Consider the following 16,952-nt stretch of genomic DNA (forward strand, 5'->3'; position numbering starts at 1 on the left):
TGACTGCAACCTCTGCCTCCCGGGTTCTAGCCATTCTACTGCCTCAGCCTCCCAAGTAGCTGGGACTACAGGCACACACCACCAAGCCCGGCTAATTTTTGTATTTTCAGGAAAGATGGAGTTTCACTATGTTGGCCAGGCTGGTCTCGATCTCCTGACCTTGTGATCTCCTGACCTCAGGTGATCTGCCCGCCTTGGTCTCTGAAAGTGCTGGGATTATAGGTGTGAGCCACCACCCCTGGCAAAAGCACTGTTCTTAAGTGGCAAATAAATGGCATGAAATCATCTGTGCGTAATTTGGGTTCCTCTATGCCTCTTGCATCAGCCTCACAAGTAGCTGGGACTACAGGCAGGTATCACCACATCCAGCTCACAATTTAAAATCTTTTAAAAGGACTATAGCAAGGTCACTCATGGATTAATTTAGAAGCAGTGCTAGTGCTCAAAACTACAGTGAAAGTTTGGTGAGATAAAACATGAAGGTCAAACAGTTATTGTGATACCAAAGCCACTAATGTAGAGGTTTTAACAAATACTAGCAACAATAAGGAAAGACGATAGATGTTCCAATACAATAATGGATTTGTGCATGAGAATGTATCTCCCCTCATTTCATATTATTTCAGTGGGAACGGTCAAATTTAGTCTTCTAAGACACAAACCGCACAAAAAATTTTGACTGTTCAGGAACTGTGTGATTTTGAATAAATTACTTGCAAGACTATTGTAAGAATAAGAAATATATGTATATAGTACAGCACCTAGCTGCCTCTTAAACATGGTAGACATATTAAATTCTTTCTTCCTTTCTTATATAATGTCCTTATGATTGTTTCTCTCATATCAAATATTCTAGATTACTCATTCCAGTCCACCTAAAATCACTTACTTAAAAGTTATTTCTATCCTCTAAATTTTCAAATGCTTTCATTTCTTGCATTTTATTATTTGCCTACTCCCTTTTAATATTATAAAACCTACAATCTGGATATATGCTGTTATCAAACCATTTTTCTATCAAAATTTAACAGCAGGAGGTCAGATGCAGTGGCTCACATCTGTAATCCCAGCACTTTCGGAGGCTGAGACTGGAGGATTGTTTGAGCCCAGAAGTTCAAGACCAGACCGGGCAACACAATGAAACCTTGTGTCTACAAAAAAATTATAAAGCTTAGCCGGGCAAGTGGTAAGTGCTTGAGGTCCCAGCTACTCAGGAAGCTGCAGTGGGAGGATCGTATAGGCCTGCAAGACACTCCAGCAGGATGCTGTCCGTGGGGAAAAAGGATGTAGGTCTCACTGCCAGATCTGTTCCTAGGTTCATTAAAACACTGGTAAGGTTTGGAAACTTCTTGTTAATGGAGAAATATCCTCAACACATGCAACTGGAAGCCATAAGGCATAAGGCTTATAATGTCTAAGGCAAATTCTTAGGGGACAGACAACAACAGCTCATCTCAGTCACCCAAGACTACAAGTACTTAATAGGGCATTTGAACATTCACTTCTGATTCAAAGTATTTTTACTTGAACCCTTCCCAAATACACATAAAGGTTCATGCTACTTCTTTTTTCTCTACAAATATATGTTTGTTTTTGTTTTGAGACAGGGTCTTACTCTGTCCCCCAGACTGGAGTGCAGTAGTGCAATCACAGCTCACTGCACTGTTGACTTTCCAGGCTCAGGTGATTCAGGTAGCTGGGACAACAGGCAACCCCAATTTTTTTTTTTTTTTTTTTTTTTGTATTTTTTTGTAGAGACTGGGTTTTGCTATGTTGCCCAGGCTGGAAAATATGTGTTTTAATAATTGTTTCTTATCAACTGATCTAACCTGCTATTAATCCAAAAATAAGTTTTGCACTTATCACATCATAAACCAAAAGCAAACCAAAACAAATCCCACATGGTTAAGAACAAAGACATGGATATGTAATTCTAAGTAAATCTCACTATAGATCAGGAGTTAAATAACTTTTTCTGTAAAGGGTCAGAAAGTAAATACTTTAGGCTTTGGGCCATATGTAATATGTAAATGAAGAAGCATGCCTGTATTCCAATAAAATTTTCTGGATACTGATTGAAAGTTGAATTTCATATAATCTTTATGTGTCACAAAATCTCTGTTTTGCCAACCACTAAAAAAGGTAAAAACAACCTGTGGTTCAAGAATATTACAAGAATAGGCAGTAGACCAGATTTGCCCATGAACCATAGTTTGCCAATGCCTGCTCTAGATCCTTTTCCTGGAAATGTTTATTTAAAAAAAAAAAAAAAAAAAAAAAAAAAGTGGAGGAAAGAAGTTGGCCTCTAAATTCTTGATGAGATCACTCACAGGAAACTGCTATCTCAATAGCTCAATATGGTTGATATGTTAACTCTAAAATGCCTACCTTGCTGTCATCTGACCCTTAGGACTATGTGAATAGGATTATTTTCCATTTCTGAGGCCTAACGACTATGTTCCAAGAATATATTTTCACATACATTGTGAGACTCATTTAGATCAAATTATAGGTTTTGAAATTCTTAATTTCAGAAGTTGTAATTATTTGTAAGGATTAACAGTTTATCACCTTTTTCGTTCTTTGTTCTTTTTTTAATCTATTCTTGGTATGGATATTTTATGACATTTAAAGTAACAATTTAAAGGCCAAGAGTGGCAGCTCATGCCTATAATCCCAGTAATTTGGGAGGCCAACGTGGGAAGACAACCTGAGGCCAGGAGATCGGCCTAGGCAACATAATGAAATCGTCATCTCTAATAAAGGGGGGAAAAAAAAAAACTGGGCCAGGCACAGTGGCTCACCGTGGGAGGCTCAACTTTGGGAGACCGAGGCGGGCGGATCACCTGAGGTCAGGAGTTCAAGACCAGCCTGGCTAACATGGTGAAACCCCATCTCTACTAAAAACACAAAAATTAGCCAGATGTGGTGGCACATGCCTGTAGTCCCAGCTACTCGGGAGGCTGAGGCAGGAGAGTGGGCTGAATCCAGGAGATGGAGGTTGCAGTGAGCTGAGATCATGCCACTGCACCCCAGCCTGGGCAACAGAGTGAGACTCTGTCTCAGGAAAAAAAAAAAAAAAAGGCTTCAGAAGCAGTGTTTATGACTTTTATCCCTTTTTAGAGGTCTTCCAAAGTTTGAAAATAAAATATACGTATTTAAAAGAATAAAATTCAGGCCAAGTGTGGTAGCTCATGCCTGTAATTCCAGCTCTTTGGGAGGTTCAGGTGGGTGGATTGCTTTGAGCTGAGGAGTTCAGGACCAGCCTGGGCAACATGGTGAAATCCCAACTTTACAAAAAATAACCAAAATTAGTCAGGCGTTGGTGGCTCATGTCTGTAATCCCGGCTACTTAGGAGACTGAGGCAGGAGGCAGGAGAATCACTTGCGCCCAGGAAGCGGAGGTTGCAGTGAGCCAAAATTGTGCCAATGCACTCTAGCCTGGGTCACAGAGGGAGACCTTGTCTCAAAGAAACAAACCAAGAACAAAACTGATTCTGTCTTGTAAATACCATGTAAGTCCATCAGACTAAATCTAAGACATGGTATGGAATTTTAGTGTTCTTACTTTTCCTATATCTTGTAATAACTTACTACTTCATCATTACACATTATTACTAACTCATCACTAATTCACAACTATGCTAAAGAAGATGGAAATAATAAGAAAAGGGAGGCCGAGTGCAGTGGCTCACGCCTGTAATCCCAGCACTTTGGGAGGCTGAGGCAGGCGGATCACGAGGTCAGGAGATCGAGACCATCCTGGCTAACACGGTGAAACCCCATCTCTACTAAAAATACGAAAAATTAGCCAGGTGTGGTGGCGGGCGCCTGTTGTCCCAGCTACTCGGGAGGCTGAGGCAGGAGAATCGCTTGAACCCGGGAGGCGGAACTTGCAGTGAGCTGAGATCATGCCACTGCACTCCAGCCTGGGTGACAGGGCGAGACTCCGACTCAAAAAAAAAAAAAAGACAAGGGAAGCATAATGGAATCACATATAAGCACAATGAAATACTGAAATAAACTGTCACACTTTAGATTTCTTACGGCATTACCCAAAGTACTGAATTGTCGTTTAAAAAAAGTATAAAAGACTGTCTACTACACCTGAGGAAAGGAGTTTAAAAATAAAAAAGCAAGTATAAAACACTGGAGATACAATCTTGAAGGTCTGATTTCAGTAGGGTTATCAGATTTAGCAAATAAAAATCCAATTCATCTAGTTCAATCTGAATTTCTGACAAACAACAAAAGTTTTTCAGTTTAACTATGCTCGATCCAATATTTGAGACAAACTTAAATATACTAGATTCTCAAGATGGTGGTCAAATTAGTCTCCAAGTAACATCTCAGATTATCAATCTTTGGAAACACACAGCCGGGTGTGGTGGCTCATGCCTGTAATCCCAGCACTTTGGGAGGCTGAGGCGGGTGAATCACCTGAGGTCAAGAGTTCGAGACCAGCCTGGCCAACATGGCGAAACCCCATCTCTACTAAAAATACAAAAATTAGCCGCATATAGTGGTGTGCGCCTGTAATCCCAGCTACTTGGGAGGCTGAGGCAGGAGAATTGCTTGAATCTGTGAGATGGATGTTGCAATGAGCCAAGATTGTGCCACTGCACTCCAGCCTAGGAGACAGAGGGAGACTCCAGCTCAAAAACAAACAAACAAAAAAACAACACACACACACACACACACACACACACACACAAAGGATAAGTGAACAAATAATGCATTTCTAAGAACAAAAAAGAAATAGGGTATTCTCATCCAGGAACAATGCCATCAAAATGTTTTACAACAACAACCTGGGTAACCTCTTTTCTCAACAGGCCTAACAATATTCTTTCATGTTTTACGATATTTGAGCATCACAACTAACTTATCGGATAAAAAGAGGTTTGTAAAAAGGATTTAGTAAATATTAGGTCGGTGCAGAAGTAACTGAGGTTTGCCATTAAAAGTAATGACAAAACTGCAATTATTTTAGCAACAACATAACACTAAAATTTCTAATAAATTTGTTCTCCACTGTCTATTTTTATGTCCGCCAATTATTCATATAAATGACATAAAAATGTTTAAAATACAAAGGCTCCACTGGACCCACATGATAATGGTGATGACTATTTTACTAGGTAGGTTAAAGGTTAGGTGCACCTAAAATTAATTCTCCTGACATTGGGAATCCTGGCAATGTGCTAGGAATGGTGCTCTGTACTTGTTTCTTTTCTTCTTTTCTTTTCTTTTTTTTTTTTTTTTTTTTTTTTTGACGGAGTCTTACTCTGTCACCTAGGCTTGAGTGTAGCGGCATGATCTCGGCTCACTGCAACCTCTGCCTCCTGGGTTCAAGCAATTCTCCAGCCTCAGCCTCCCAAGTAGCTGGAATTACAGGCACCTGCTTGGCCAGGCTGGACTCAAAACTCCTGACTTCAGGTGATCCACCCGCCTCGGCCTCCCAAAGTGCTGGGATTACAAGCGTGAGCCACCGTGCCCGGCTATTTCTTATCTTCTTTTAAGCTCATACCTCTACCTAAAATGAACTATGCTTGTGCTTCCGTTCTTGTCATGAACAGAGTGGGAAGAGCCAGCTGTTCCATTCCTCTTCTAGAGAAGGTCCCCCAAGATTTTCTCCTCACCTTTATATGTTTATAAGGTGGTGGCTTCTTGTCATTCTTTCGGTCTTCCTGCAGCTGTCTTAGCTCTTTTTGGGCCTTTAATTCCTCAAACCTTGCTGCAGCTTCCTGAAGAGCTATGAAAACAGACAGCACAAGTCACTTCAAAATCTCTGGGTGGAATTACTTAATGTATTCATTTATTTTTTACTTTTTCCCCTTTAAGTTGGATAAACTCCATGTTTTACAAAAAATTGATCAATGCTATATGAACAAGAAAACACATAACAGCTATTTTCAAACAGGTAATGTAGTCCAAAGGGTATTCAGACATAGTATTAAGACAAAACATAATTCAGAACTAAATGGCACAACACAGACTATCACCCTTTAGATCACGGGCGTCCAACCATTTGAATACGAGAACTTTTTTGTTTATCTGTGGTGGCGGATATCATAAAAATTATGCATGGACTTTTTTTTTTTTAAGCTCATCAGTTATTGTTACTGTTAGTGTATTTTGTTTGGCCCAAGACAATTCTTCTTCCAATGTGGCCCAGGGAAGCCAAAAGATTAGACAACTGTGCTTTAGATGAGAAAACAATAAACAACTAAATGACTTTAAAAAGCCCACAGATACCATCTCCTAACAACTACACTTCATCTGCTTAGCAAAGTCACTGCCTTTAAGCCTTTCTTTCCTCAGTCCTAAACCTCCCACTTTCGGAAGCATGCTACATCTTAGGTGCCCCAGATATTGTGCTCACTCTCCTCTGGCAGAAATTCAAAATTGAAGCTTTGTTCTCCTTCTTGCCTCTTATCCTAAGACTTGTTGTGTAAATATAAACTATTAGCTCTAATGATACACAGATCTTCATAGCTAATCTACACTCAAGTACTGTACTTTATTTATTTATTTATTTTGAGACAGGGTCTCACTCTAACACCCTGGTTGAAGTGCAATGGCACAATCACAGCTCACTGCAGCCTCGACCTCCTGGGCTGAAGTGATCCTCCCACCACAGCCTCCCGAGTAGCTGGGACTACAGGCATGTACCACCATGTCAGGCTAATTTTTTTGTAGAGACAAGGTTTTGCCATGTTGCCCAGTCTGGCCTCAAACTCCTAAGGTCAAGGTATCTGTTTCCCTCAGCCTTCCAAAGTGTTAGGATTACATGCATGAGTCACTGTGCCCGGCCCCTGTACTTTCTCATGTTTAAAAGATTGCAGTATCTGAAAAGTCCAACAAAATCTTAAGATTTTCATTCTGCATTTAAAACTGTAATTCATTATTCTTCACCCATGTTAAACACTCTGAGAATCCTATTCTTCCCACTTTCTCTGTGCCTTTCCCCAAGTCTGTCAATCCTTTAAAGAAATTCTCCCCTCTGACCTATCCTTTTTTCTTCATTTCCTTGTAGCCATCTACCAGAGTTTGTATGTGTTCCATGGAGTCATCTAAATTGTCCTAAAATGTGTTCTTCCCAGGAGAATCATCTAAATTGTCCTAAAATGTGTTCTTCTAAGGAAGTAGACTAGGACATTATTCAGCATGTCCTAGTCTACTTCCTTAACATCTATCCAATATAAATCATATTCTCCATCCCCATGAACGATTCACCATTAGTCTCTTTCTTTTCTTTCTTTTTCTTCTTTCTTTCTTTCTTTCTTGTCTCTCTCTCTCTCTCTTTTGGTGGTGGGGGGGTGGGGTAGGGCGGGGTGGGTGGACACACAGTCTCTCTTGCTCTGTCACCCAGGATGGAGTGCAGTGGCATTAGCCTCCGCCTCCTGGGTTCCAGCGATTTTCCTCCCTCAGCCTCCCGAGTAGCTGGGATTACAGGCGCGCATCACCATGCCCAGCTGATTTTTTTTTATTTTTAGTAGAGACAGGGTTTCAATGTGTTGGCTAGGCTGGTCTCGAACTCCTGACCCCATAGTGCTGGGATTACAGGTGTGAGCCACCGTGTCCAGCAGAGTCTCATCATTTCTGCCCCAAACTACTTAAAACAGCCATCTCACTGATTTTCCCACTTGCAGCCTCTCACCTTTTAATGGTCCCAACAATGTCCCAGACTGAAGTTTCTAAAACTCTGCTCTAACTAGGGATGTAGTTAGATCTTCATCCTTTCAGGAAAACAGCCCAACACTCCCCTAACCATGTGCTTAAACTGTACCAAATACTTGAAGGTTGCTAACTCAGGATTTTATTAATAGATTCAACATGTGCTTTCACATGTGATGCCTTCTTGGTAAAATGTATCGCATTTTAAGTCCTTTTCCTTCTTCAAAGTCAGTGTAGAGGTTAGATTCTGGCCCTACTATCAGAGTCAGAAACAGTCCTCTATCACTTACTGGTACTGATATGTTAGGCGAGTACCTTAACATTAATGTGCCTCAGTTTCCTCATCTGCAAGATCAGGATGGTATCCACCTCACAGGGTTATCACAAGCACTTAAAGCAGAAAATTAACACTGAACAGGGTCTGGCAAACAAAAATGCTAACTATTATTACTATGATTCATTCCTCAGAGTCACTTAGTAATCATTCATGACTTCCAAACATTGCTCCCCAGCTTCCTCTTGCTCTGTTCCCACAGCATATACAATGCACACTTCTGCCACAATATTAACAATACCAAAATCCCAGCAGGCACTTCGACTGCTGGTATCTATTTCAGATTCCCCTGCAAAAATACAAGTTCCAAGAAGTCAGAGGCACCTAGAAACCCCCTGATTAAGGCAGAATCTCAGAGCTTAGGCAGGCTCAGACCTGAGGTATTCCTTATACTCCACCTTCTCCCCCAATCTCAGTGGTGGCCAGCTCTGTGCAGGCCAAAATACTGGTGACTTTATCCCTGACCACCTGAGATTACAAGACTCAAGACCCCAGCTCCTGAAGTATTAGTACTAATAGCACAGTACTATGTATTGTATTAGCAGTAGAACTGATAGACAGCCCATATCTCTGTACAGAAACCACAAGACAAACAGGGTAAGTGAGGAGCTACTAAAATAACATGTGGCAAACAGAACCTTTGTTAAACTTGTTCCCTATCGACATTACTCCATTCCCTAACCAGGAAGTTTTACCTGCTTAGAGTCTTCTTCCATGTCACTTGCTTAGAATCCCTTTTCATCTCACCCTATAGACAAAATCTTACACAGATGCTCCTCATGTTAACAATGGGTTTATCTGGATGTAATCCCATCATAAGCTGAGGAACATAATGGAAGTGCATCATCATAAAGGTGTTAAGTTGGACCATTTTGAATTGGGAACCATTTGTACTTTAAGGACCAAATATATTAAATAGCAAGGGATATATTATCTTTCAAAGGACAGCTAGAGGAAGAAGGTAATGACCACTAAGGGGATACCAATTACGTACTCTGCAGGGACACTTTTTATAATCCCACTGAATCTAAGAGCAAACTTTCTCCATTATATGGTAAGAGAAAACTGGGTTCAAAGTTGATTCGGCCACCTGGTAAGCAGTAAAACTAGTTCTGCTTATAACAGGGTACCCTGCCTTCATTGCTAGGCCAGTTTACAAAACTTTATTTTGATTCAGAGCATTTATGCTTTGACCTTTACTAGTTTGCTCTATAATATCTGGTGAATTTTACTTCTTCCCAACAAGCTTAAGAAAAGAGGAGAGAAGAAAAGAGGAGAGAAGAGAAGAGGAGAGAGGAGAGGAGAGGAGAGGAGAGGAGAGGAGAGGAGAGGAGAGGAGAGGAGAGCAGAGGAGAGGAGAGGAGAGGAGAGCAGAGGAGAGGAGAGGAGAGGAGAGGAGAGGACAGGACAGGACAGGACAGGACAGGACAGGACAAGACAAGACAAGACAAGACAAGACAAGACAAGACAAGACAAGACAAGAATCGACTCCTTGGAGCAAATGTAGCTCTGCTAGAGATCTGAGCCTCTGTCTAGCAAACTGAAGTGTTTCTTCTACGAAATAGTTTCAGAATTCCATTATTTGATGGAATGCTGAGAAAACAACTGATAAGTCAAAAAAAAAAGCTCAAGGAAATTCTAATTAAGTAAAGGTTAAGGCTCAAAAATAATGAGTTACATGGGTCAACTTCCTTGCAAAATACTGTATTTGCAGCCAGATAATGCCTGAGAGGACAAAGGCAGTTTCAAAATGGAGCATGTGTGAATTCTAAAACAGAGCAGACGCTCAGGCAACAGAGGTCTGCGTTTGCCTGAGAAACAAAAGGGATAAAGTTACCTTTTTTATATGTCCCATCCACTCCTTTGCCCATCTTATCCTTGCTGCTCACGTCACCCTCCATGTAAGGGAAGACTCGGGCCTGGTGAGTCCACAAATAGTCATTAGATCCAAAAAAGAGGACTGGGAACTCTCCCACATCATGTCTCATCTTATCAATGTTGGAAGGAACAGCTCGAGGATGGCAGATCTCAGCTGGCCACCACCTGGGAAAGGTGAAAAGGAGAAGGGAAACCTCTAGAAGGCTGCAAGACATTAGGAAAATAACCTACTCATATAAAGGTAAGGATTAGCAATATCTATCTGTCCACATTAAAGTCCATCTTACGGAATTCTTACAACCTAACTAGAACACAAACAAGTTGTATATGCTAGAAGCTGGAAAACACCTGCCCACATTCCCACACAGGCACACACTCCCTTACACTCAATTATTCTACTTCAAGGATTCTACTTAAAGGAAATAATGACATAGGAAGAGAGACTTATGACAATAACATTCACTGAAGCATTATAAGAAGGAAAAACTGGAAAAAGTATAAATGCTCAACATCAAGAAAATAATAGTATTACCCACGGTACACTATACAAAATAAAATACAATTTGGCCTTTAAAAAGGAAACCTTCAATAATTAGTAGGAATATGGAAGAACAGCACCAAGAAATCAAAACACAAACACATACAAACAAAATCAAAGAATGTAAATTACTATACAGCCACTTTAGGGAGACAATTTGGCATTACCTATTAAAGCTGGAAACCTCTATCTACCTACTTTACTCCAGAGAATGCCCCAGAGAAGGCCCTAAGTATATAAACCAAATATATACTTGTATATACCTTGAATATAAGTATATACTTATATTCAAGGCCCCACGTATATAAACCAAGAAAAACTGACCAAATGTTCACAGTCCAAACAGGAAAATGGATAAGTGAACTAGACATTATGTGACTATATAAAGGAACAGTGAACTATGAACAAACCACTATACAATACTATGATGAATCTCAGGGGCATAAAAGTGAACAAAAAAAGCTGCAGGAAAATATATCAACAATAATTCCTTTATATAAAGGTCTAAAACATACCAAAGAAAACAAACTCTCACAGAAGGCCGAAGGAATGAAAATCCTAAAATTTAGTACAGTGGTTACCTCTGGGGGTAGGAGAGAATGGAATCAGGGCATGGAATAATCCTCAAAAGTACCAACAGTATTCTATTTCTTTAAGTGGGAGGTACATACACAGGTGTCACTTTTGTTATTCTTTAAAGTCATGCATGTTACATCCTTTGTGCTTTCCATATTCAATCAAAATATTTTCAAAAAGAAAAAGTGGCTGGGCACAGTGGCATGTAGTCCCAGCTACTCAGGAGGCTGAGGCAGCAGGATCCCTTAAGCCCAGGAGTTTGAAGCTGCAGTGAGCAATGATCACACCACTGCACTCCAGACTGGGTGACAGAGGATACCCTGTCTCAAAACAACCCAAGACACATAACAGAGTATAATCTGTAAAAACAGTTATTTTGGATGGTGGGGGGCATAACTGCGTATTGGTACGTCTAGGGGTACATATGCCGAAATGTTAACAATGCGCCTGCCTTGTGAGATTATTAGTGTCTTTTCATTTAAAAAAAAAAAAAAGCTTTTCACAAAATACATAAAAGAAAAAAAAATTTCGACAGAGAACATGTATTATTCCTATAATCGTAAATCATAAAGTTAGGTTTCTCTTCCTATAACGAAAAAATCAAGAAAAGGGGAGGAGTACCATGAGTAATTAAGTAGATCATTAGAAAATACGTTAAGCATTGTATCTGAGAGGTCTCAAGAAACAGAGGATGGTAAAAGAGATGAGGGCTATTCTCCAGGCTTACCTGTATCGTCCAACTTTTACCCAGACAATCTCCCTGTAGTGTGGCTTTTTGCCTGCCTTACAGTCATTGCAATACCAGTTTCCTTCAGGGATATCAATGTTCAGGCATTCACGATGAAAAGCAGCAGGGCAAGAATCACAGCACAGAAGGCTGCCTCCTGTGGGAATAAAAAAAATGTGGCATTCAGACCCATTTAAGAACCCAGCTAAAATAGCTTTTGCTCAGCTCTTAACCAGTTTAGGGCTTATTAACTTAACTAGTTATCTAGAAAGCCTATGCTGAAGAAGTATTCCCACTCCAACATTCCCGAACATGGCTACCCTCAAAGCTTGTTAGATTCACAGCTAATAAACATGAGATCCTATTGGCAAAATTAAGTTAAAGAAATGAAGTCACAAGGAAACCTACAAAGTCATGTATGTGTACATCCATACACACATATATATATTTTCTTTCTCTTCACTAAAAGATATACTAAATAAAAACATTATCAATGACACACAATGACCAGAGTATAAACAGCATAAGCTTTATTTAACTCTCATCAGGTTCAGGTTGCAATTCTAGCTCTAGGACCACAGGCCCTTGGGAAATTCACTTTCCTTGCTGCGCTATAATTTCCTCAGCGGTAAGGAGTGTTCTCTAATAAATAATAACCACATCTGTTTGAAGATTCACCTAGCTAATAAATTACCTAGTAGCGTCTGACACGTAAGTAGTATCTCCATATGGTTAGTTCCTTCCCTCCTTTTAAAACTACTAACTTGCCGGGCGCGGTGGCTCACGCTTGTAATCCCAGCACTTTGGGAGGCCGAGGCGGGCGGATCACGAGGTCAGGAGATCGAGACCACGGTGAAACCCCGTCTCTACTAAAAATACAAAAAATTAGCCGGGCGTGGTGGCGGGCGCCTGTAGTCCCAGCTACTCGGAGAGGCTGAGGCAGGAGAATGGCGGGAACCTGGGAGGCGGAGCTTGCAGTGAGCCGAGATTGCGCCACTGCACTCCAGCCTGGGCGACAGAGCGAGGCTCCGTCTCAAAAAAAAAAAAAAAAAAAAAAAAACTACTAACTTTTCGGCTGGGCGCAGTGCCTCAGGCCTATAATCCCAGCACTTTGGGAGGCTGCGGCAGGTGGATCACCTGAGGTCAGGAGTTAGAGAATAGCCCGGCCAACAGGGCGAAACCCCGTATCTACTAAAAAATTAGCCAGGTGTGGTGGCACATGCCTGTATTCCCAGCTACTCGAGAGGCTGAGACAGGAGAATTGCTTGAACCTGGCGGGGAGGCAGAAGTTGCAGTGAGCCAAGACAGCACCACTGCATTCCAGCCAGGGTGACAGAGCAAGGCTCTTGTCTCAAATAAATATATAAATGCTTTCAAAACACAGTAGTTTCAGCAGACAGACAGGCATTTTATTTTGTTGCCAAAAAGAAATGTGCCACGCTGTTGCCAGAAATGAGCATGCTTCAAACATGCTAGACTCAAACACGTAACTCCAAGTTTTACCCTGAAGTAGGGAGTAAAGCCTTAGCAAAGAATATATCCGAGTTAATCTTGTTCTCACTGTGCTTCTTTCACCTCTTAAAATCCTACTATAGAAAAAGGCGGGGGTCTTGGTGGCCGTAAGGGGAGTAGGTGCGGGTGAAGATGGCGGCCGCCGAGGTCGTGAACTGCATCATGGAGGTGTCCTGTGGCCAGGCAGAAAGCAGCGAGAAGCCGAACGTCAAGGGCATGATGTCCAAAGATTACTACTTTGACTCCTACGCCCACTTCGGCAACTCCATGTTTCACAACCGGCACCTCTTTAAAGACAAGGTGGTGCTGGATGTGGGCTCGGACACAAGCATCCTCTGCATGTTCGCCGCCAAGGCCGGGCCCGCAAGGTCATCGGCATCGAGTGTTCCAGTAACTCTGATTATGCGGTGAAGATTGTCAAAGCCAACAAGTTAGACCACTTGGTGACCATCATCAGCAAGCAGATGGGCTAACTGCCTCTTCTACGAGTCCATGCTCAACACCGTGCTCTATGCCCGGACAAGTGGCGGACGCCCAATAGCCTCATCTTCCCAGACCGGGCCACACCGTATGTGACAGCCACCGAGGACCGGCAGTACAAAGACTACAAGATCCACCGGTGGGAGAACGTTTATGGCTTCGATATATCTTGTATCAAAGATGTGGCCATCAAGGAGCCCCTAGTGGATGTGGTGGACCTCAAACAGCTGATCACCAACGCCTGCCTCATAAAGGAGGTAGACATTTACACCGTCAAGGTGGAAGACCTGACCTTCACCTCCCCCTTCTGCCTGCAAGTGAAGCAGAATGACTACGTGCACGCCCAGGTGGCCTACTTCAACATCGAGTTTACGCACTGCCACGAGGACGGGCTTCTCCACCATACCCGAGTCCCTGTACACGCACTGGAAGCAGACGGTGTTCTACATGGAGGACTACCTAACCTTGAAGACGGGCGAGGAGATCGTCGGCACCATCGGCATGCGGCCCAACACCAGGAACAACTGGGACCTGGACTTCACCATCAACCTAGATTTCAGGGGCCATCTGTGAGACCTGTCCTGCTCCACGGACTACAGGATGCGCTGAGACCCGGCTCTCCCGCCCTGCAGGGGCCCAGGGGCTGAGCATTCCTAGACGGTTGTGGGGCTCCCCCTTCCTCTCTCTCTCCCTCCCTCCCGCAGAGGGGTTTTAGGGGCCTGGGCTGGGGGGATGGGGAGGGCACATCATGACTGTTTTTCATAACTTATGTTTTTATATGGTTGCATTTATGCCAATAAATCTTCAGCTGGGAAACAAAAATTCTTACTATAAACATACTTCTGTTGGCACTCTATATATAATTTATTCCCATGCTGACTTTTGCCTTTTTTTTTTTTTTTTTTTTTTTTTAACAGTCCAGAGGTCTTTTATTTTTTTTAACACCTATGATGCCGTGAATTCATAGGGAATAGGTTCCAGCAGCTCAGGCTCCTTCCCATTGGTTCTCACAAAGTATGCTTCTCTGAGTGGAGCAGGCTAGTGCTTCAGTTGAACCCAGGTAACTTTCTTTTTGGCTTCTTTTTCTGATCATTTTCCTTTACACGTTTCAGGAAGCTATCTTGGCTCTTAGGAGTGCTTAATGTGCTCAATATGCACATGAAATCTCTTGGCAAGAATCTTGCCCTTGTTTGTTTACAACAATGCCAACAGCATGCTGGGTAACACTGTAGACTCTTCCAGTTTTGCCATGGTAACACTTGTGGGGCATTCCTTTTTGACGAGTACCCATTCCTTTGATGTCTACAATATCACCTTTCTTATAGATTCACATATATGCGGCCAAAGGAACAACTCCATGTTTTCTAAAAGGACTAGAGAACATGTATTGGGTGCCTCTCCTCTTTCCCTTCGTGTTCGTCATTTTGGCGAATTACAGGAAGATGGCAGTTCCGGCCAAAGGGGCCTTTACTTAGTAATTCTCTTCAACAAGCTCTTAAAATAAGAGTGGGAGTTTTATTTGTTTCTGTTGGGGCCAGGAGTGTGCTTCAGATCAGACTCCTACTTCAACTGGAAAAGCTCACCTTTTGTCTGTATTGTATAGTGAAGCTCAGATTCAGAGTAAGATTACATTTGGAAATGCGTCTGCTGCTAAAAAACAAGTCTGAAGAAAAATTATACAGTCTGAAACTCTACTTAGCTATTTTGGTAATCAAATAATCTTAGAATGGTACACTAACATTGACATAAATTCAACTAGCCCAGTGGCGGGATACTGTCTGCAACATTCCTATCTATCATTAGTCACTTGCTGAATTACAACTTGTTTAGTCTGCTTACATAGTCTTAGGAGAAAAATCTTCCTTTCATTAAATTGGCATTCATGATGCACTAGAAATATTTCACGTACAAAAAGGCCCTCAAAGAAGGATATAACATGAAAAGAAACCTGGATAAAAGAAAACCCGCTGAATAAAGGCCAAAGGTCAAAGATGAGGGGAAAAAGTGGCAAGCACCTCTGTATTTCAGGACAGAACATAATGCGGATTGAGCTGAGGAAGAATATGAAGGAAGAAATCAATAGAACTACTCTGGGTACACAGATGGGAAGCAGGAAGGAGGGTCTATCCAGTGACACTAGAGGTAATATACAGGAGAAAGCTGGAAAACCAGGAAGACAGACAGAAGAGGGAAAACTGCACGAGCCATTAAAACAAAGATGAAATGAGACACTTGGTGGAAGAGGGAAAGAAAGAGAAAATGCATTTTAAACATACTCCTAAATTGAAAGGGTCCAATTCCTTACAATTTGCAATTTACCAAATTATGATCCTACTACCCGGGTTAACTACCTTTAGTTCTCTCCTTTACATGAGGGGGAAAAAAGTTGTAAGACCATTTTCTATCCTGTGGTTCACCAACCACAGGATAATCTTAGTTTATGGGAGCAGTCCTTGGGCTTTTTGGCCTCAGGACCACATTATGCTCTTGAAAATTACAAAGAAACCCAAAGTGCTTTTGTGTATACAGGATATAATACAGATATTTGCAAAAGAGAAATTTAAAACTAAAAATATTTTAAGTATCTAAATTCATTTTAAGTATCTATTTCATTTTATTATTTTTATTTCCTAGTTCCCACAAGCAGATACTAAGAATAATTAATCCATTAAACATTATTCACATTTTAATAAAAACTATACTTTTCCTCATTTTTGTCACCCAGGGTGGAGTGCAGTGGCATGATCTCAGCTCACTGAAACCTCTGCCTACCAGGTTCAAGCAATTCTCCTGCCTCAGCCTCCTGAGCCATGCCAACTTTTTTTTTTTTTTTTGGTAGAGATGGGGTTTTTGCCAGGTTGGCCAGGCTGGTCTTGAACTCCTGGATTCAACTGATCTGCCACCTTGGCCTTCCAAAGTGCTAGGATTATAGGCGTGAGCCATCTCGCCCGACCCATTTTTGCAAATATTTTATTTTTTTTGAGACAGGGTCTCGCTTTGTCACACAGGATGGAATGCAGGCACACGATTTCAGCTCACTGCAACCTCTGTCTCCCTGGTTCAAGTGATTCTTCTGCCTCAGCCTCCTGAGTAGCTGGGCCTACAGGCATGCACCACGACGCCCAGCTAATTTTGTATTTTTAGTACAGATGGGTTTTGCCATGTTGGCCAGGCTGGTCTTGAACTCCTGGCCTCAAGTGATCCGCCCACTTCCGCCTCCCAAAGTG

The 16,952-nt window shown here is 41.8% G+C and overlaps 1 protein-coding gene and 1 pseudogene across 10 annotated transcripts in view; one reads left to right on the top strand and one right to left on the bottom strand.

Moving 5' to 3' along the window:
* Window positions 1–16,952, bottom strand: part of NSD1 (nuclear receptor binding SET domain protein 1) — a 179,097-nt gene that overhangs the window by 21,083 nt on the left and 141,062 nt on the right. For all 10 annotated transcript variants that reach the window (XM_058440176.1, XM_058440175.1, XM_032158717.2 and 7 more), the window contains 3 exons: window positions 11,734–11,890; window positions 9,852–10,057; window positions 5,643–5,755 (listed from right to left, as the gene is read on the bottom strand). In XM_058440176.1, coding sequence (XP_058296159.1) covers window positions 5,643–5,755; window positions 9,852–10,057; window positions 11,734–11,890 — 476 coding nt within the window. The remainder of the gene's footprint in view (window positions 1–5,642; window positions 5,756–9,851; window positions 10,058–11,733; window positions 11,891–16,952) is intronic.
* Window positions 13,365–14,334, top strand: LOC116471897 (protein arginine N-methyltransferase 1-like; annotated as a pseudogene).

The sequence above is a fragment of the Hylobates moloch genome, unplaced genomic scaffold (assembly GCF_009828535.3).
Source record: "Hylobates moloch isolate HMO894 unplaced genomic scaffold, HMol_V3 SCAFFOLD_6, whole genome shotgun sequence".
In the NCBI taxonomy this organism is placed as follows: domain Eukaryota; kingdom Metazoa; phylum Chordata; class Mammalia; order Primates; family Hylobatidae; genus Hylobates; species Hylobates moloch.